The sequence below is a fragment of the Acanthochromis polyacanthus genome, chromosome 4 (assembly GCF_021347895.1).
Source record: "Acanthochromis polyacanthus isolate Apoly-LR-REF ecotype Palm Island chromosome 4, KAUST_Apoly_ChrSc, whole genome shotgun sequence".
NCBI classification, from domain to species: domain Eukaryota; kingdom Metazoa; phylum Chordata; class Actinopteri; family Pomacentridae; genus Acanthochromis; species Acanthochromis polyacanthus.
In genome coordinates this window covers 19,044,234-19,065,782 of record NC_067116.1, presented here as the reverse complement: position 1 = coordinate 19,065,782, position 21,549 = coordinate 19,044,234, and the positions used below count along the sequence as shown (strand labels likewise).

The window sequence follows — 21,549 nt, the reverse complement described above, 5'->3', positions numbered from 1 at the left end:
AATGATATTGTTTTATTATTAGCTATGCCACTTAATTACAAGTTCCGTATGATCTCCAATTGCAAAGAGATGGTATTATTAATGTACACATATACAGCTTCCCAGTCGGGAATATTAATTTCCCTGGAAGTTATTATTTAATTTATATTTATGTATATTTATAGAATTCCAACAGGAACAGCCAAACATGTCACAACAGTTTGGTAGATTTCTGTGGTGCCACTTGTATACGTAGAGCTCTTAACTTTGCTGACCCGCATATTTCTCAGCTCATGTTAGGCCCACACTCTTACTATCATACTGAGAACAAAGTGGTGTATCTACAGCATGCTGGTCTCTCTTAGTGGCTGGACTTTCTTTTCTCTGAAACCTGAAACCACACCAGTCCTATTCAATTATTTAGAAACACTATTCGAATGTTATGCTGTCGGATTATGTCTTTCAGTCATTCTGTCAGTAGTGCTGTATCAACACAATGATTACCTGATTTATTAGGCATGCAGTACTGGGTCGAAATTAAGGTCATTCTTTGCCTGGAGGCCAATGACGAGAGATCGAACGAATATCAGCCTGGTTCATTATTGGATCTGATATTCTGCATTTTTCCTAACATAAGTATTGTTATTTTTTAAGATTCAAAATGAATAATATTTTTAAAATACACTAATTTGGCTCTGAAGCCCTGCGATTGACTGGTGACCTGTTCAGCGTGTAGCCTGCCTTTGCCCTGACTTGGCTGGGATAGACTCCTGCCCCCCACGACCCTACAGAAGATTAAGCGATGTATAGATAATGGATGGATGAATAATTTGTCTCCGATACAGCTTTCTCTATCTGTGGTCATAACTCAAGCAAAGTCCTACAAACAGCATGGTGTGATTGGTTGTATGTCAAGGGTAATAACTAGTGGTGGGACACGATTAAAAAAAAGATCTAATTAATTACAGGCTTTGTAATTAATTCGTCACGATTAATCACATTTTTGTCAAATAGCAATATTTCACACAATAAGTAAAGTTTTTCAATTCAAATAAATTTTGGTTGACAGTTGAATCAAATGATAGACATGTAAGTGTGTTTAATTTCAATTTATCAAAATTAATACAATTTTAAAATGGGCTGCACAGTGACGTAGTGGTTAGCACTTTCAGCTTGTACCTGGAAGATCCCGGTTCGCATCCTGGCCTTCCCTGAATCTTTCTGCATGGAGTTTGCATGTTTTCCCTGTGCATGTGTGGGTTTTCTCCGGGCACTCCGGCTTCCTCACACAGTCCAAAAATATGCTGAGGTTAACTGATTACTCTAAATTGCCCATAGGTGTGAATGTGAGTGTGATTGTTTATCTGTATGTGTAGCCCTGTGACAGACTGGTGACCTGTCCAGGGTGTCCCCTGCCTTTGCCCAAGTCAGCTGAGATAGGCTCCAGCACCCCCGTGACCCTAGTAAGGATTAAGAGGTGTATAGATAATGGATGGATGGATGGATGGATAGATCATTTTAAAATGTGACATATAGAAAAAAAGTGATTTTAACGATTTAAAGCCTGGATTTAGTTTTTCCATCGTACGGCACATAATAAGCATAAGTAGTTCAAGGACTTTCAAAATTTGAAAATCCACAGATTCATTCTGTTTTCACGGTTACTGGGTCTGATAAATGGTGTCATTTTGATGGTTCTTTCTTTTAGGAATACAAAGTTTTATTTATAAACAAAAATATTTTTTACATAAACTAAAAGTTTACCATTAAGTTATTAAAAGACAGACAGAATTTTTGTGGTTTAAGTTATTGCTCTGCCTCCTTGGCAGAATTATAACTTAAACCACAAAAATGCTTGTTTCATTTATATTTATCTGCATTTTTTGTGTCTCTACTACATTCACAGATTACTGCAACTCAAAGTGCAATTATAGTGATTATATTCAACATTGTAAGACTTTTTCTAAACTCAAGCACTTTGAGTGTCTTCTAAAGTGGTCTATAATGGGATGGCTACACCGTTAGCCGGTACCAGGACTGTCATAGCTAACGTTAGCCCTGGTGCTAACACAGCAACATGTTTTGCATTGAGGTGATACCATCAGCTTGAAGTGCTGCGTTGACAAGAAAACTCTTTGTTTCACAATTTGCACATAGCCACGTTTTTATACAAGCTGCCATTGGGAAGATTTTTAAAAGAAAAATTTCCTCCCAGCAAGCTCAATGCAGTCTCCTTCACTGTTAAAACTTCCTTGTGTGCTGACATCACTCATCGACAGTCTATAACATCACTCCTGTGAATCTTCTTCACGGCTGGTAGACAGACTTTAGGTGCATTATCGCCACCTACCGGGCTGGAGTGTTTATCAGTGTTACCGGTGTGCCAGAAATGAGGGAACTGAGAAAGGTGCAATTAAATGTGTTGGTTTTTTTTAATGAGTTATTTTTTCTGAAATTAATCAATTGAAATTAACATGTTAAAGTCCCAGCCCTAGTAATAACCATACCAACACTGAATGACAAATTTGAAGATTTCAACCACTGTTGAAAAGGCCTTTCAAAGCATGCAGAATTTGTGATTTATCACATTTACCTGCATTGTTAGCACTTCTTTACCAATACAGAGACCAAATCAGTATCAGCTCAAGTCTGCAAAGCACTATGCAACATGTCTTTCATTAAGATACTCACACCACACACAACCGCTACCAAGGACAGTCTGGTTTATAGCAGGGCCGGGGATTGAACCGCCAGCCTTGGGATTAGTGGACAATCCACTTTACCACCTGATCTACTTCTTAGGCTTTTTCTTTATCACTTGGAACAACTTGCTTTTCTATTTATCATATAGAACACATTTATATTCATAGCTGTGGTGATAGCACATTTTCAGTCGATATGCAATACATGATCTGTTTCAAAGATGTAGTAACTATTGATGACTTGAAATGGCATGGTTCAGTGACCTCCAAGAGCACATCAAACACATATTTCGTGTTCCACAAACTATTTAAGAATACACACTCATACGGGGGAGTGCATGCTTGCATATGAGCACTTACTTGCAGTACCCAGTTGAGTGGACTCCAGCTCAGGCCCTCACACATACATCAAACAGACGAGGCCTCTCTTCCCTCCCTTAATGTCTCGCTGTTCCATTTCTGGCCAGCAACTCGAGCACAGAATCGCTCTGCTATCACGCTCATATTTTACGTTCAGAGTTCACGTTGAGTTCAGTGCAGGGAGTACAGTATACAGAAGTGCTTTTAAGCGAAGTGTGTGTATGTGGTCTTTTCAGAATGTCACTGTTTCTCTGAAGGTTGCCGTCTGCAGCCTTGACATTTGAAATTCCCAGCCTGATATCTTCAGCGTCATATCAGCTGGTGTGTATAATATTGGCGACAGAAAGCATTACTTTCACTCTTCCCAGTCATCAGAGACTCAAGTTAAGCTTTGGGATTTATATAAATGTGCAAAGTATCGCAGAGATTTCTGACAAAGTGAGGGAATGTTAAATCACACCTTTGTTTTATTTATTAGAAGCTAGCGATAGGAATACTCAAATTCCAAAAATGTTCTAAACTTTCCCACTTTGGGTTGCCGTCTCCTGAGAGATACTCGATTTAACAGCATCATTCTTCAGAGAGGGTGGTCGCTAGGATCTTCTTTGCTGGTGGTTTTTGGCTCAAAGCCACATCCTTAATGTCCTTGCATAAAACATTACAGATCCTCTGCACCATGTCTGCTGTCAGGCACAACTAAGATAGCCTTACTGGGCTTAGAGCCAAGGGAGGGTCAGCAAAGGAGCCCATGCAGAATCAATTAGGGGGCAGTCACATGTATAAGTAGGCCTGACAATGTCAAGGTTGTATGTTGTCAATAAGACATGTAATCCTGACCTGTGTGTATACTGCACAATACTTTGTGTGGCCCCAGTGTGCACTTTACATTGAAAAAATGGAAAAAGTCTGAAGTAAGTTGATTTTATTCAATAAGTTGATTTGATTGAATATGTGCTTTATAATTCCATGTAACTGTCATCATACAAGTAAAGTGAGATCCTTAATGTCTTCAGGTAAGCTTTTTTATTTTTTAAAGCAGAGGTCATTTCTCTTGACAGTGGGAAGCTGTTCCCTCACATTAGCTTTAGAGGTGGAGCCTATAGATGAGGCGCTAGCTTCCTGTTCCCGTGCTAGCAGTGTTTTCACATAATTTGATGAGCTACACTTGTTTGTAATTGCATTCATACGTTGTTCAATGTCTTCCAAAAAGCACTGGCATTCCCATAAGGACACAATCACAGACAGAAACAGGCGGCCAGACATACTGTTAATACTTCCACAAAGAAAGATTTGCAAACTATAGTTGTCCACATGGGTTCCCTACTAAATTAAGCAATTTTAGTTTCTAAACCAAACCATACACGTGTGGAAGTGACAGATCTTAAAATTGCAACACTCGGGTAAACATCATACTGTAAACTGTGTTTAGTTGCTCACACAGACACCACACAAATACATTTGTGAATTCCACAGAAACGTGATGATTTTTTTCCTTTCCTGGTCTCTCATTTTCTTCCTCTTTTCTCTCTATCTCTGTCCCTGTTTTCACCAGGTCTAAAATCTATTATGAAGAAAAATGGTGTTGCTGACAAGCAGGGGAGCAAAGGAGCCAAGAAAAACCTGAAGTTTGTTGGGGTGAATGGAGGGTAAAATATTCTTTTTAATCAACATCCAATCTCTGTGTGATTTATACTTCTATGTGGGCATTTTTGTTTGTTTTTTTCTGTTTTTGGTGGTATGTGTGTGTGACTTTTTCATTTGGTGTTTTTCATTTTTACAGGAAAATTAACCCTAGGAACCCCGAAATCTGCCAGATGGTTTTCCTTTTAAAAAATGCCAAAATTATATATATATATATATATATATATATATATATATATATATATATATATATATATAAACATTAATCATTATTAAAGTAGGAATACAGAGTAAGGAAAAGGAAAACATAATCATGTTTTACATGTGGGTAAAGCAATTACTTAGGTGGGAAAAACCTGAAACAAGTTGATTTGCTCTTGTAAAGAACTTGCAGCAAAGCAAACAAGTAATTTGAGAGAAATTAAATTATTTAGGTACATCAATTTTATCTTGTTAGCTTCATTACATACACTTAATTCAGTTGTGTGTTGCCAATTGCTTCAGTTGATACAGAAATTGTCTTTTTTTCAGTGTACTAATTTTCTTTTTTTCTTTATTCAATTTTTGTAAAGTAAATAAGTAGTCAAATACATTCAACTTTGAGCTTTTTAGGTTCAGTCTCTGAAATACTTATAACACTTGTGTGTGTAGATAGCCACTGGTCCATTCAGTCCATTCATTTTAAAGGTTATATCAGTCAAGATCAAAATGTACTGTCTAAGCAGCAGTTGTTACTCTTAATTATTTAGCTAAATGTGACAGCTTTCTTGTTGATCATCTGGCTTGAACTTTGAAGCCCAGCTGTGTCTCACACTTCCACATTCTTGCACTTTGTCATAGCGACTCATTTGAAGACAGACTGCCCTGAATCTGACCTGACTGCTGCTACTGCAAGTGTGAATCTGTGTGCGCACGTATCCGTGTTTGACATTATGTGATATATGCGTGCACAGTTGTCAGTGTGTGAGCGTGCTTATGTCAGCACTGGCTGATGCTGGTGTAGGAGTGTGTGTCTGTGTTTGTGTGTGTGCTTGTGAAAGCTGATGAATTTTAAATAAGGAGATGGTAGCGGTTGGAAGAACAAAGGTGTATCTCTACGCAGGGAGAATGTTTTTTTTTTGGCTAGTGTGAATCTGTTAGCTGCCTGGTGTTACATTTATAACATGAAACACCTGTACACACACAAAAACGTGCTTTTGCAACTTGTGAGGACATTGTATTTACTGACAAATTCTCTGGATGCTTTACTTAACCTCCCACCCTGACTTTGGCTAACCTTAACCATTTGTCAGAACTAAGTGTACATCTACCCTTTGAGAAAAAGCAACTTATTATGGGGAGGTGGCATAAACATTGACCCCTGAATCTGACCTTCAAGCATTTTTGTCTGAATCGCAGTGTCTGACAGCTTCAACCACAATGTTGAGTCCAGGGATAACTAATAGTTACTGGACGTATCTTCAGTTCTATGAGTACCTGAGAAACAGAACAATGGAGGGTTTCTTACTGTATGTGGTAGATTTCTTGTTGCTTTGTTCTTTTTTTGAAATTATCCAATCATTTTTGCTGTCTCCGAGTTTAACCAACTACCAGTAGGCCCCTTACAACACTTTTTTTTTCTTTCAATTTTTCAGCCTGACAGATGTTCTATTGGGGCAGTTCTTGTGTTCAAAATACACACAGTTTCAGGCTGTCCTAAAATGACCCACAAGTTCCTGCAGTGGAAAATGGCTTATTGTGACTATTGTGAAGCAAACTAAAAGACATATTCATGTATCATTTGCAGATCATCCCAATGATCAGCTCTTTTTATTCTCTGCCACATCTCAAGAAGGACATCTATGACTTTATTTCATCTTGCTTAGATTATTTTAATTAATTGCATTCCGGGCTGAACAACTGAACAATCCCAGGCCTTCAGCTGGTACACAACACAGCTGTTACACTCCTAACAAAAGCCAGAGGACATAATCTTATCAGCCTTATTATAGCCGCTCCTCACTGTTTGCCAGTCAGTTTTAGAATTGGCTGAGATTTTACAGATCACTTTTAAAGTTTAGCTTCCAGCTATATTGCTGGATTGCTGCAGCCTCAGATCCTCAGAGTGCACAATACCGGCTGTTCCTGACTCAGAAGTAACGGTGATCAGGCTTTTGGAGTCAGAGCCGTTCAGCTCTAAAGTTCCCTGCTGGAGAACTCAAGCTCTTTTTAATCCTGGGGTTTAATTTAATTAAACCTTATTTGATTTCATTTTATTTCTGTGTTAAATTTTATATCATAATTGGTAATAGCAGTAGTAATAATAATAGTAGTAGTTGTCATAATGGTTGTAATGGTAATATGCACAGCTACACACACACACACACACACACACACACACACACACACACACACACACACACACACACACACACACAGAGACACACACACACACACACACACACACACACACACACACACACACACACACACACACACACACACACAGAGACAGTAACTACCTCAGCTGTATTCACAGGGCTAGACAGTGATCCTCTCTCTGTGTAAAGCTGCAGCAGCTAAGACGCCTATTAGCTCATTATTATTTTTTTGTGCAGAAAACAAACTGTCATCATAAATTTTTGTGTGTACAGTCAAAGTCGTTTTGTGTAAAATACCCTATATCAATGTGCCATCTTGTGCAGTGTTTCTAAACGCCTAAATCTGAGGGGTCAGATAACAATTTACAATTTACAATTTCATTTGAGCAGACGCGTTTATCCGAGGCGACGTACATCCGAGAGATAACAGGATGGCAGAGTGGAAAAGATATTTAAACTACACAAATGATAGCAATTTGTTCAGACATTCTTCTAACCCTTTTTGTCTTTGTCACTGAGAATTATAAAATATTTATGTATCTCTTTAGGCCTTTGAAATGATTTAAATATTCAGATGCACTAATTTGACTTTAATGCATATAAAAGTTGTTTTTTTCTGGTGGACTTTGTTATCACCCAGAGACACATGAATCGCAAACTGACATTTCTTTGTTTTAAAGGGTCAAAAATGTTGTAAACAGGAGTATCATAACACATGAAACTGCTTTAATTTTAACACTTCAGTGGTTGTAAAAACACAACATGTTCTTGTCTTCTGTCTTTCAAAAGATTATAAAGCAGAGCATTTATTGTGCACACATTTCATCATAGACTTCTTCTTGTTTCACCATTTCCAGTGTTTCTCATCACTTATATGAAATAGTTCTGTCTGAAATAGTTGGGAGGTATTACATCTTACAAGTTAGGTACATGGCTGCCATGAGTGCATTTGTTTTATTCCTGTGTTCCTGATCTTACATTCCTGAGCTTCTCTGCTTTCTGACCTGCTCACCTTTCCAGTGTTGTTTCAGAGTGTTGTTGAGAGTTCTGTTCCTTCCTCCCTGTTTCACAGTGACCTACAAACATACTCCAAAAGCTTTTCTCAAGAATAAATAATTAATAATTTGTGGTACTGCAAGGATCCACTCCTTGTAAACATACACTAATATGTTTCATAAGCTTTGAATAACTTTTAAAAAACACTCGTCTACAAATAGTTTGTCTCTTGAGCCATTGTTTTAACCCCTCTTCTTTACTATAAATATCCAGGTATTTCTATTTTTTACTGCTGGATTCTGATGAAATCTGAGCAGATGTTATTCATAATGAGACAAACATGCCAGACAACAATATTTATATCTCTAAATATCCTGAGGCTTCTGCCCGCACCAGGAAGTGGGAAGTTTGTATTTCTTCCCTTTGGATGGTCCAGTGTATCTTTGCTCTCCCTTGAGCTGCTCAGGAATCCAGAGAATGCCGTGGCCCCTGAACGCCTCTTGTGGTGCGGTGTGTCAGTGTGCGCAAGTGTGTGTGTGTGTGTGTGTGTGTGTCTCAGAATAATCGTGAATCAGTGGCATTCAGTATCGGACTTATCTGATGGTTGGCCTCATAGAGGTGCCTTCATGATGCACTGCAGTGATCACACACACACACACACACACACACACACACACACACACACACACACACACACACACACACACACACACACACACACACACACCACAGCCAGCCTCCACATCTCTAAGTATACATCAGTAACCTTTCCTCACTGAACAAGGCTGTGTTTTGTCCAAGGTTGCATATGTGAGAGTTCAAACACGCCCATGGATTTTTATGTACATGTTTAATTAGGTAAGGGATGTCTAGGCAAAGGATGCTTTAGACAAACATCTTTCTCATGTCATATTTGAGGTCTAGCGGGGAACGACCCGTTAGTATTTACTCAGCCTTGACTGAAGTTGACTTTTCTGCTCCCATATTAGTTTTACCTGCTTAGATGTTTCGTTGATGTGGCTGCATGTGCATTAAACTTCTATACATATGATTACTTTAAGGGAAGAAACTTAGGTAAATATTCTAAACCTGAGAAAGACAAAAGTATCTTGCATGGTTTATTTAGGGGGTTTTCTCACTTTTAAAGTCAAACCTGATAAATCATTCGACATTCAGAATGGACAAGCATTAGCACGTGATTTGTGCAGTTTTCGGTGTTAAGCTTTCATAATTGTGCTCATGTCTACTTATTTGTGTCCTCCTCAAGCTACGAGACGACATCCAGTGAGGAGTCCAGTGGAGACGAGAAGTCGAAGGTTGAGGTGGAGGAAGAAGATAGCTCAGAGCCAGAGGTGGAGAAGGAGAAGGAGGAAGAGGAAGAGAAACAGAAGGAGACTGAGGAGGGAGCAGAAACGCAGGGAAAAGATGCAGAGGCCTCAGCTGAAGCAGGAGGTGCTGTGGCTGAAGAAAAGGAAGTCGAAAGAGGCCTGCTGGATCCAGAAAGCAGCCATGATCTTCTGGAAGAGCAAGCTGAAGGGTGAGACAGACGGCAGAGTTGTGTGTTAAGGGCTTACACCATAGCTAGGAGTGTGTATGTTAAGTCTGCCTAAATGAAACTGGCCTATTTCAGCTAGTTATACCACATGGGTACTGCAAGAACTGGTTGATCACATGGACTGCTTGTGTTTTCTCCCAAAATGTTTGAAAATATTTTTATAAAAATAACCCTTTACACCTTTCCTCATCTTATGTTATTTCTATAAAAACATTTTATAGGAATAAAGGGTTATTGTTGCCATTGTTTTCTCTAAGTACATATTTTCATATTTGCAAGTAGTAAAGTGCCCAGTGATATATTTCAAATAACAAAATTCAAGTGCCAGTTGAGAGAACAAGCATGTGGAAGTTTATCAAAGCTCACTTTTGTAATGAGAATATCTTGTCACTATCACCTGTTATTCATATAGTGTACAGTCCCAATCGGATATGAAAACACACATTCAGGAGTTTTCAACTAATTAATCTCATATAGCCAAACCTATCTACATAATGCTGTGTCAGTGCTGCAGAATCATCTGGACACACCTAAATTTCATGGTGCTGTAGGGGGGAAAAATACCCTGATGAGTTTGTGTTTGTTTAAATCGATTACAGTCATTCTGAGCAGTGCTAAGCCCAGGATGCAGTGATGGTGCCCCTGAAAAGTAGTTAGAGGGGAGTTGGTTCTGTGCAATATTTGCACACAAGGAGGTGAACACTTTCATCAAATTAACTGATTCATCAAAATAACCAAACAGGGCTGTCTCATGCACAATACAAATCTTCTTCACAAATGTAGATATGTATATGTACTCTAATTGAGTTATGTAGAAGCACATGAGTCTACAATGTAAAAACATAGAGATATTATTTTAAATGGTTTGTATCTGGTAACATATCTGAAGAAGGAATATATTTCTCTATGTCGGGGATATTATATTTAATATTTATGTTTCCGGTGTAGCCTGTATCTGTGGCATTTTAAGCAACTTATTTTCACGCACAACTTGGATGAAAATGAAGACCCTGGTTCAAAGCTATTAAGCTGACAAGCCTGAATTATTGATATGATGAATATGTTGATCGGTTCATCGCTGACAGACAAATTCACAGACAAACGTACACCGACGGTTACATCACTCCACCGTTCCTTGGCGGACTAATAAAATCATTTAAAACTTAACTTGCAGTACATTGTATTGTCATGTAGATGGCAGTGATGCTAGGTATGCACAGCTGAGGCTTCGATATTCAGTATGATGGGCTCCACACATACGCAGTAATCCAATTAACACATTCATACCTACCCTTACTTTCCAAAAACCCCGCTAACTTCTTAATACCTTCCATAGACTCACTCATACTCCATAACCTGCTGTGTTACACACTTTTAGGTAAACCTCACACAGGCAGACACATAACTTGAGTTAACATTTGAACACAAGCTGCTCTCATCCTATCAAAGATCTCAGACACATTTCACACAGTGAAATACTGGGAGTCTGGTACAAAACAAATAACCAGGAGTGTTGTCCTCCCTGTCACTGAGTGATCACTTATCTGTCTCAGGCATCTGGGCAGGGCTGAGGGCCACAGGGCCAGACAGAAGGTGGGGATTCTGGGATGAGACAGTGCTTCTATTAACTCATCATTCAGCACCTGTCTCATCATTCCTATGTCTTTGTGTGTGTGTGTACTTGCGCATGTGTGTTATTGTTAGATGACAAGTACAGTGCACATTGTAACCTGCTGAGGCTCTAAGCAGCCGGAGATGTACAGTTTACATGATGGATGTCCACTTTGAGCACTCTGTGGATGTTATTGGGCAGTGAATCAGTGCAAACTGTTACCACTGGGGTTTGCATGTGTTATCAGTGTGTCAGACTGCTGACTGATGTGTGTGAGCTGTGGAGGCTCGCAAGACATCGCTGATTTTCTTGTTTTCATCTCACAGAATTTAGACGAGAACCAAAGCAGTCGTCTTTTGGCCGTCTTGTTGCTCAGGCGTGACGGTGTTTTCACATTAACGCGGAAAAAGAAAACAATAGGAGGACTGGGTGTGAAGTGTGCTGGCTGACCCAAAAATATCAAAGAGTTTGACGGTACAAGAAAATGTCAAACATGCCAGTGATGGAATGTAACTGAGCACCTTTACTAAATACTACACTTATGAACATATTTGAGTACTTAATATGAGTCTCAGGACACTTTATACTTCTACTCCACTGTATTTCAGAGAGAAGTCGCGTTTTTTACTTGACTGTATTTTTCTGACAGCTGAGGTTACTTTACAATTTAAGATTTTTGCACACAAAACATAGTGAAAACTCATAAAATATCATGTTTTGTTAATGATTAGACTACACTGTCGTTAATATAAGTACAGCTAAAACAGTTAATTCATTAGTCACTTCATTGGCATGTATATATATAAAATATATCTATGCAGAATGTGTCTATATATAGGCATGTATAGCTAGCAACTATTTAGCCAACTGTTTCAGGTCTTTTTTTGGGAAAGAGAAACATTTTATGGTTTAAGCTTCACAAGATTTACTTGTTTTCATCATTATTTGGAAATATAGACATTTTTTTGGAACTGGTGGAAAAAAATGAACATTTTGAAGATTTCACTGTGACCTCTGAGTAACTGTGGTGATATATTTAAATATTTTCAGATTTATCACAAACTAAACTGTCAATTGATGGAGAAAATAATCAGTATATTAATGCATAATATTGAATATATCCAAAAGTAGTTTAAAATAATCTCTGCAGCAGTAAAATTCTGCTTTTACATTTCATAAGACAAGACAAGATTTCAACATAACAACACCAGTTTGAACAGTATATCTAACTGCACAACCTCACCAGCTTACTTGCTCTCAAATGTAACACTCCTTACTTTATCATTTGTTTTATTGTTTTTAGAGAAAAAGTTGACAAGGGATTTATAGACGCCTGCCTTTATGTGAAGGACAGAATGGAAGAGGTTTCATCCCCTGATAAGGAAATGGTAAGAATTTCTTCGGCTGTAAATAATCAAATCTTTGTAATTCAATTTCTAAAACGGAGAAATCTTTTGTTTTCTTTTGTGTTGATCTTCTTTTAAACTCTGTGACTTAATAAAGTAGAAATGTGTGGAGTAATTTAGTTTATAGTGCTGTTCCTTAGGCTGGAAATTGCAAGCTACTCAACAGCCCAAACAGTAAAAATCATGCTCAGGGAGCAGTAAAAAATGCTGTCACCAGCAGCTTTTTTATTTTATATCTTTGGTCTCATTTCTCTCTCCTCAGCGGCAGGTGTTAGTGGTGCTCTACCAGGAGTGGTTCAGGGTGTCCAGTCAGAAAGACTCACAGGCAGATACAGTCAGGTTATACCTACGACAGGTGGGACTGACCACACCCACTCTGCTACCATATGTTGTTAACCTGACAGACGGCAATGGAAACATGGCCCTCCACTACAGTGTGTCTCATTCTAACTTCTCAGTGGTCAAACTGTTGCTGGATACCGGTGAGTTGCAGACACATTCAGCTACACTGACAACCGAATTCAGAACAAAAATACAGACTCTGAAGGCAAGATACTGTAACCTTGCACGAAATTTCTTCTCATCTCTCTTATTCACTCCCTGTGTGTGTCCAGGTCTATGTGAAACAGATAATGTGAACAAGGCGGGCTACACTCCAGTGATGCTGGCTGCACTGACGGCTGCTGAGAGCCCTGATGATCTGGAGGTGGCACAGCAACTGTTGAAGCTGGGTGACGTCAACGCGCGCTCCAGACAGGTAATACACAGTAAATACCGCACTGGCACGTGGGTCGCCTTGAATATCAAATGATTTGTTGTGCTGTGGATGAGGTGTTATTGTAAAGGATGCTGGATTTAAATGAATCCTCCAGAGAAATCAGGGGTCACTTTACAAGAAGAATGTTGAAGTCAGCTGTTTTTTCTCCACTGCAGGACTATCTTTAGCAGAGACCATACAGAATTTATGAAGAGGAAAGGAATAGCTTTTAAAGTTACAGAAGCATACTGAAACCACAGGACCTTGCATGTATGTGTAAAAATAAACTTTCAATCGTTGTTATAGCTGCTATTTGCACAGTGAGATTACAAGAGTTGATTCAACACTTCATCACTTTCCCCTCCCTGCTCCCTCCTCTCCTCCCTCATCCCCGACGCTGCATCGCTCTTCATATATAAATATCTTCCCCTCATAGCTGCCCTCTTGCTGTTTAATTCTAATTCTGTTTCTCTCACTCTTTTTCTAGGCGGGTCAGACAGCGCTCATGCTCGCAGTAAGCCATGGCCGCGTTGCCATGGTGAAGCTGCTCCTGAGCTGCGGTGCGAATGTAAATGCTCAGGACCGCGAGGGATCTACGGCCCTGATGTGCGCCAGCGAGCACGGACACACAAACATCGTTCGTCTGTTGCTGGAGACAGGTCGCTGTGACACCAGCCTCGTAGATAAGGTATCCTGTGGTGCTGTAAAGACTTGTTGTAAGTTGTAAACTTGTAGGTGTTTCAAGTCAAGGAGAGATGGGTTCTGAAAGGGTTGTCGTCAACACTTTTGTCTTGTCTTGTATTTGAACATAATTTGAGGGGTTTGTACAATTTCAGAAATTGCATATATCCATACTATGTGGCATGCACTTTACTGCATAATGAGTGTGGCTCCACTACTGTCCCCTCCTGTCCATATAACACTGTGTAAATCTGAGCTGAATCATGCTCCTGCCATCTGGAGACAGAAGCAGTAGTCCTCTACTACACAGGTACAGCTCTGCCTGTCACATGTGGATGTACTGTTGTCTTGGTATGCTGTCAGGACTGAACTATTTTACAATGTTGTACAAGTTACAGAGTGAAACTGAGCCCAGATCTTGAAAGCTGACTCATCGGTTAACGTTTGAATGTTACACACACCAATCAGCCGTAACATTAAAACCATCTGCCTAACATTGTGTAGGTCCTCCTCATGATGCCAGAACAGCTCGGACTTGTCAGGACATGGACACAGGACCTCTGGGAGTGTCCCATAGTTTCTGGCACTGGGATTTTGGCCACGTGTATGCAGGCCAGGTCAACACTTTGAGCTCTTAGTCGTGTTCCTCAAGCCACTTGAGCAGTTTTTGCTGTGTGGGAGGATGCATTGTCCTGCTGGGGTGCCGAGTGGACCCTCTATGGATCAGGCTTGTTCTGAAGCGTCATGTGGATGCTGGATCAGATTGGGATCTGGGGAGTCTACACTTTGAGCTCTATGCTTTGTTCCTAGTGTGCATTTTCCTGCTGGGGTGCTTGTTCTGATCCAATGTTACAGTGGATGGTACATGTTAAAGTAACATCCACATGAATCCCGGAACACAAGATTTATCAGCAGATAATTACACTATAAGCAGATGATGAGTGTTGTGTCAATGTTGCGGTTGGTTGGTTTGTACAAAATATTGACTTGAGACAGGTGCAGAGGTGCTCTTTGTAGCAAAAGGTGGCCTCGCTGGGAATTCACCTGTGTCCCCATAGCGGCCTATTTGTACATGGAGCGACTGTCTAATTAGTCTAATTCAGTTCACTGCTTCATTATAGCAGCTAATTATTTGCTGCTTGTATTACATAAACTGTCACATGGCTTCTACTGCCTCGCTCATAGATGCACTGAAATGTGTGATTAAATATTAGGCTGGCCAGTGTTCGATGCTCAGTATTGCTGTCGTCATACAGTGGCTGGTGGCCGGCTTACACATAGTAGATTGATTGTTCCGCCTAGTAGGCCGCATTGATTTCTTTAGATTGTAAATTCCACTCTGTAGTTTGAGGTGTCCAGACACAGAACAATGAAATCATGACTGTCGCCGTCCTCTGTCCAAGCACGACTTTGTTGCAAACTGCACACAACTCATGTGTTCTCAGCATGAAGTGTTTGGTGCAACAGTTCAGTAAATTATATAATATGAATTTGGTCGTGCTGTGTGGATGACAGAGATGAATCTACTGTATACAGGCACAACTTTAAATCATCCTGTAAATCAAACCTGTGTCTTTGGTAGATCATTTGCTCCACGATTCTCTGACAGCATGTGACGCACACTGTATTTAGTGGTGGCGGAGGCAGAATATCTCAAAACTGAGGCAAGCGGTTCGAAATTATATGCATGCACGTCAAGCAGTTTGTTTAACAAGTTGGGAGAATTTACAGCAGTACAGAATAATATAAAACATTCATACTGTTTTCAGACAACTACGTTCCCATGTGAGGAAGTCTCTCAGATCGTGCCGCCTTGTTTGCTGTAAAACCTAATACCCAGACTTTGATTAGCAGAATAAATGAAAGCACCCAGCAAGAATGAAGCAGAAAGTTACAAACAAAAGCATCACAGAAGCCATCACAGAGCATGGCCGGTTTTGTCAGCTGGGAAAATGCAGAGCTGGATTATTTCATTGGTGTCTCAGTGTCAAGCACACAACCCTTTTTAAACTGTGAAGAAGTGGGCTTGCAAGTGGTTGTGTTATGGAGAGATTTGCACTTTTCAGCAGCAGGTTAGGAAGACTGTTATCTACAAGGACACAAGAACAGTTTAAACATTCTCATTTGTGTTATTTGTTGCTAGAGCATGACTTGAATGCTTGATAAGTGACAAATCCTTGCACTGTAGAAGAATACAACAGCTAAAACAAAACTGCATTGCCAGTGCTGGTTGAATGCTTAATTTCATAGCATTTGTTTTCTAAATGTAAAAACAACAAAACAAGTGATAACCCACAGTGGTGCTGGTTTGGTGTTCATGTATGAGTTTATGTGGGCTTTTTAACACCTTTTTATCACAGATTGTATGCTTCAAGTTTGACATTTGGCCGTCACTATGTTGCTCTTTTGAGACCAGACTTAACAAGCAAGAGGTGGAACTGACTGAGAACTAAAGGACAGTGCACACACTGGCATGGTAGTGATCTTTAAACCACACAGTAGTCCTGCCCAAACCATGCCCTGCTTTATTGTATGTTTCACTTTTAAGGGCACCAAAATTTACCAAATAGACAACATACTCTTTCAAGTCTTGAAAACAGGTACTGAGACCACAAAATGTTTACTGAGGTAACAGATCAAATGAAAAGTCGGGTTGTTTTCTCAAAGATTTTTATATAATGGGGTTTCTTTTTGCAACCAGAGGTGTCGCTTCCTGCTGGCTGTTAGAAAGAATGCAGGTTTAAGGCACTTCTGCATCAGCTTCTCTTTTCAGACCCGAAAGATACATACATTTTTTATCAGTGTCAGTGTATAATATATTTTGAATGTGTATGTATGTTTTGGTCAATAGATAAACTAAATTATTTGTAGGCAACTTTTGTATGCAAATTGTGTGTGCTAAAAAAGGATGTAGAACATTAAATATGTTAAACTTACAATAACACAAAGTGCAGTGTATTTGTTTTATAACTTGTATATTTGTTCCACATTTTACATAATTTTAGAAATACTTTAGATATAAAATTAGATGTTTTCATCTTTGCTTAACTTGTATTTGGATTTATTAGATAGGTACAATCCTAAAACTTACTTTCAGATACGGAGCCCAGTTCATCAAGCAATCTTATCTGTATCATTATCAGGACAGGTGTAGCATGTACTGTACATTCATGCTCTAATGTCCAGTTCATAGACTGTTCAGTTACTAGAGAGTGGATTTAAACCAAAGCAACATTGCCACCATGAGGATCACAGCAGTCACTGCAATGTGTTTGATGTGAAACTCTTTCATTTTGTCTCTGTTTTTCCCCAGAATGGTCAGACTGCTCTGTCGGTGGCAGAGGGAGCCTCTCACCAAGACATAGTTGACCTTCTGAAGGCCCCGGCTGAGGCTAAGGCCTCTGAGCCCATGTTTACCACAGACCTCCTCTGAGCCAGAGTTCCCTGAACCATTCCAGCTCGCCGGCCACAATTCTTCCATTTCCATGACCGTCTGCCCCCCAACATGGAGGGAAAAAGGTGAAATGAACACACGGTTACACCAGACAGGACATATATGTAAGGACGACACTGAAACCTCTGAGACCATCTCTGCCAACGTGCCCTGTGGGTGTTTATGGATATGCTGCATCAACCACTGAAGTGGACAGACAACAAAACGAGCCGGATGGATCGATGATTTTTTTATTGCCATGGTGACAAATGTGATTGACAAGATATTGATTAAGACACAGGGTGATAATATAAAGCAGGACAAAGGATAAACAGAATGACAAGTGGACAGAGAGACACTCTGAACTGCTGCTTCTTATCATCATGTAACTCTTAAAGCAAAATACTAAGCACATGATCTACCTTTGAAATATGATATTAAATATAACATTCTTTCTATTTTTCTTTTACGACATTGACATTGTTCTTTTCATATTTGGACATAAGCCATTATTGAGAACATAGTATATGTAGAATGTTATTCTACCAGATTATAACCATACAAACACAGAAACTGTATTTTGTACTGCACTTTTTTTATTGTGTTTGTGTACAGTAAATAGTCCTCTCTAATATCGGTGTCCAGAACAAACTACAGTATATATAAATATATATCTCCAAAAGTGTTCAATATACATTTAAATAATAGAATAGATCCTCAATTTCTAACAGTTCAGTGGCTATTTGACATCATTTATTGTACTGTTTTTGCCATAGTAATCATGTTTTATTCACATATGGGACATGACTGATCATCGTGTGTGGATTATTGAAACAAATGGTTTAGTCGGAGATAAAATGTTGCTGTTGGACACTAAAAGAATTTTTATAATATAGTATATGACCAGAGTGAAGATAGACAAAAAAAAATCTTCTCTTAAGAAGATTGTACCGAACAGAAGGTGCTGCATGCCAATACAGTTACTCCCCCTACTGGCTGTCTTGTGATACTAAACAGCAGTATGTTGTAATACTGTCTGTCATGATTAACATCTCTCTCTGTCTCTCCATCCTTCAGTTCAAATATAATGTACGTCTTGTTCGCCTGCTCGTTTCAAATCATGTATGCAACTGCTACAAAATGCACAATGAATGTCAGGCTGGCTGTGACACATTCCAAGAAAAAAAAATGTAGCAAACTTAACTATACTGGCATGGATCATAGGACTAGCAGAGATAGATATTTCAAAACAGTAAACTGACAACATGATAAATCTACAAAAATGGGAGGTTGTTTTTCACAGTCTAAGAAGCAATATTAATGAAATATTACCGTGTCAGTCAGAAGCTAGGTAGGGTGAGTGAGCTCGGTCTTGCCTTAATCAGATGACTGTCCTCCATCCCAGAGACGCCATGCTTCCCAGGGAGTAAAGTCTTTTTCTATTGTTTAACACAAGCCCGCATTCCTAAAGCATCGTAAAGCAGGAGTAGTGGTCCTATAAAATGTTTACAGTTCAGCGTTTCCCATGTCAGTGACCACTTCACATGTCAGACAAAGCGATAAGTAATTTAACTTAATATAATTACATAATAAATGAAATAACAGAATTTCATTTCTAATGATTTCATTTCACCGTGAGCCTCCTCATCCTCCTCTGGATCATGATAGCTAGAGGTAAACATGCTCTTAAAAGTGATCTCTGAATGGGGTAAACTCAGTTTGTGAGGGTCACTGAAGGTAGAATTTAAAGGGTAATACCACTCGATTTTAAATTTAACTGCCGTATCTGTGGTCTACAGTGATCCAGTTTGCATTTACAGTCGGCAAATAAATTACTTTGTACTGATTCAAGAGTCTAGAAAACTAATCAAACTCTGGAGAGCTTTCTAGTGTTTGTTTCTTATCTACAAATGAAACATCTCAGTTCATCTTATTAGGCATTACTATCGCTGGATTCCAAATGTAATCATTTGTTTCCATCACAATAAATTTTTATTACAATGCATCTTATTAGCTCCGTAAACTTTTTTTTACAGCATGATCTGACCATTGATCCTGCACCAATGTTTTGTTATTCCCAGACAGTTTCTAAACATGGGAGCTCATATAGACTGAATATGAAGATAGACTCATCACATAAGGTTTACATGGAGCTACATGTATTGACTGAACATGTTTATCAGTGGCTTAGTAAAGTTATCCTCATTTGTTGAGTCACAAAGTAGCACAGAATTTCTCGACAATGACGCTGCATTTACAGCATCAGTAAATCTCAATTTCTCAAATTTCTGATTGTCTGTATATTCAAGAACACCACGAAAAGTCAGTGTAGCTTCCCACGTTTCAGACAGCCAAAGGGCGATCAGATCTGTGCTTTGAGAAGTTTCTGGTGCATCTGGTCTTCCGTGCCTGCATATTACGTCTTTATAGAAGTCACATCTATGTTTAATCCAGTGTGACCCTGATGTAATAAGATTTCACATCTGGCCAAACACCAAAGAACTGAAATCGAATCTGTTTCACGCGGGATTAAATGTATGTATTTTATCTGTTCCTGTAAATCCAGCCAAATATATGTACATATAGTATTGTGAAAAGTATATAACAAGTATTGTCTGACAGTTTGCTCTAAAAATTATATGAAGTATTTATTCCAAATGCTATATTTTTAAATCATATATAATATACTTATGTATGCATGGACAAATATTCAAATGATACTTCTCAAGGGGGAATTAAGATGATTAAAAATTATACTGAGTGTTCCCTGATGATGTGATTATTTGACTTACCTTTGATTGGTTGGATGGTTATAGTACATATATTAACTGACGAGGTTGTGGACTGTCATGTGCCCTTTTATGCTACTTTTGACATGTGGAGGGGAAATATGAAGCAGATGTGACATTTACCAGGACTATGACGGCAACGTCTCCCTTGTTTGAATACCAGTCAGAGAATTAAAGTCTATGTACAGGACAGAGTCAGATGTAAAGACCTCTCTGTAATATTCCTTGTACAACTGGCTTGTCTGTTACAAACCGGAGAACTACTTCTAAATAAATAAAGATTTAAAAGTTATCAAGTGCTTACTTTATGTTGTCCCCAATGGTTTCAGAAAGAAGACATCAGCCGTAAAGGTTATATCATGGGTCGGAACATGCGATTTATGAAATTGTCATGGGAAACAGTGATTTTAAAAAGTGTTGATACACTATACTACACAGCCCTATATAGAGTTGTGGAAAAAAGTACATTTAATGGAAATAGATGATTTTTTTTTTTTGAACATGCAAATGTTTGATCCTTATTGAATTGGTGCCTGTAAACAAAGGTAATGTATCCAAACAAATAAAATTTTTATTTCATTTTTTAATTAAAAAACAACCACTAGTCATTCGTTCAGGCAAACCCACCACAGTGACTAGACGAGTAACGATACACAAACGAGTCTGGGAGGCAACATCAGTTGAGATATATTTAGATTTTGTTTTTTTATATTTACCAGAGCTTAGGTTTAGAATTTTTATATTTATCAGAACTCTAGATGTAGATTGTCATATTTATGTGGACTTTAGATTTGCATTTTATATTTATTACTTACTGATTTTTGCCATCTCATTGTCCAACTAACTTTCCATGAATTTTGTACGTTTTAGTTAGCAAGACAAATCACTTGTGAGTGCGAACTCACTTGGCAATAAAGCTTTTTCTAATTCTGATACATGAAGTCTTTTTACTACAAGATGGTAGACAAATGTGAGCGTTTGTCTTTTATTAACTACTTTTAGTTTCACATTGGCAGCACACATACCTTTTCATTAATCCGACCAGATCTGAACATGCAAGTGTCATGTCTGAATCGGCAGCCTGCCCTCTTTTTGCAAGGTAATCTTATGCATTTATTGACATACTCACAGTCATGTGAAGTAATTTAGGAGAGAATTTGTATACATTTTAGCAACATTATTGGTCCAAAAACATGACTGGCCAAAGACACAGTTTGTGTGCCAAAATCACAAAACACCATACCTATTCACAAACAGGCGGCACGTTTAGAAGATTCA

The 21,549-nt window shown here is 38.8% G+C and overlaps 1 protein-coding gene across 2 annotated transcripts in view; it reads left to right on the top strand.

The window, feature by feature from the left end:
• kank4 (KN motif and ankyrin repeat domains 4) overlaps window positions 1-20,563 on the top strand; it is an 89,972-nt gene extending 69,409 nt beyond the window's left edge. For both annotated transcript variants that reach the window (XM_051946910.1, XM_051946911.1), the window contains exons 4-10: window positions 4,594-4,687; window positions 9,306-9,575; window positions 12,509-12,593; window positions 12,874-13,093; window positions 13,226-13,368; window positions 13,856-14,056; window positions 17,363-20,563. In XM_051946910.1, coding sequence (XP_051802870.1) covers window positions 4,594-4,687; window positions 9,306-9,575; window positions 12,509-12,593; window positions 12,874-13,093; window positions 13,226-13,368; window positions 13,856-14,056; window positions 17,363-17,482 — 1,133 coding nt within the window. In that variant the 3' untranslated portion in view covers window positions 17,483-20,563. The remainder of the gene's footprint in view (window positions 1-4,593; window positions 4,688-9,305; window positions 9,576-12,508; window positions 12,594-12,873; window positions 13,094-13,225; window positions 13,369-13,855; window positions 14,057-17,362) is intronic.
• The last annotated feature ends 986 nt before the right edge of the window (window positions 20,564-21,549 follow it).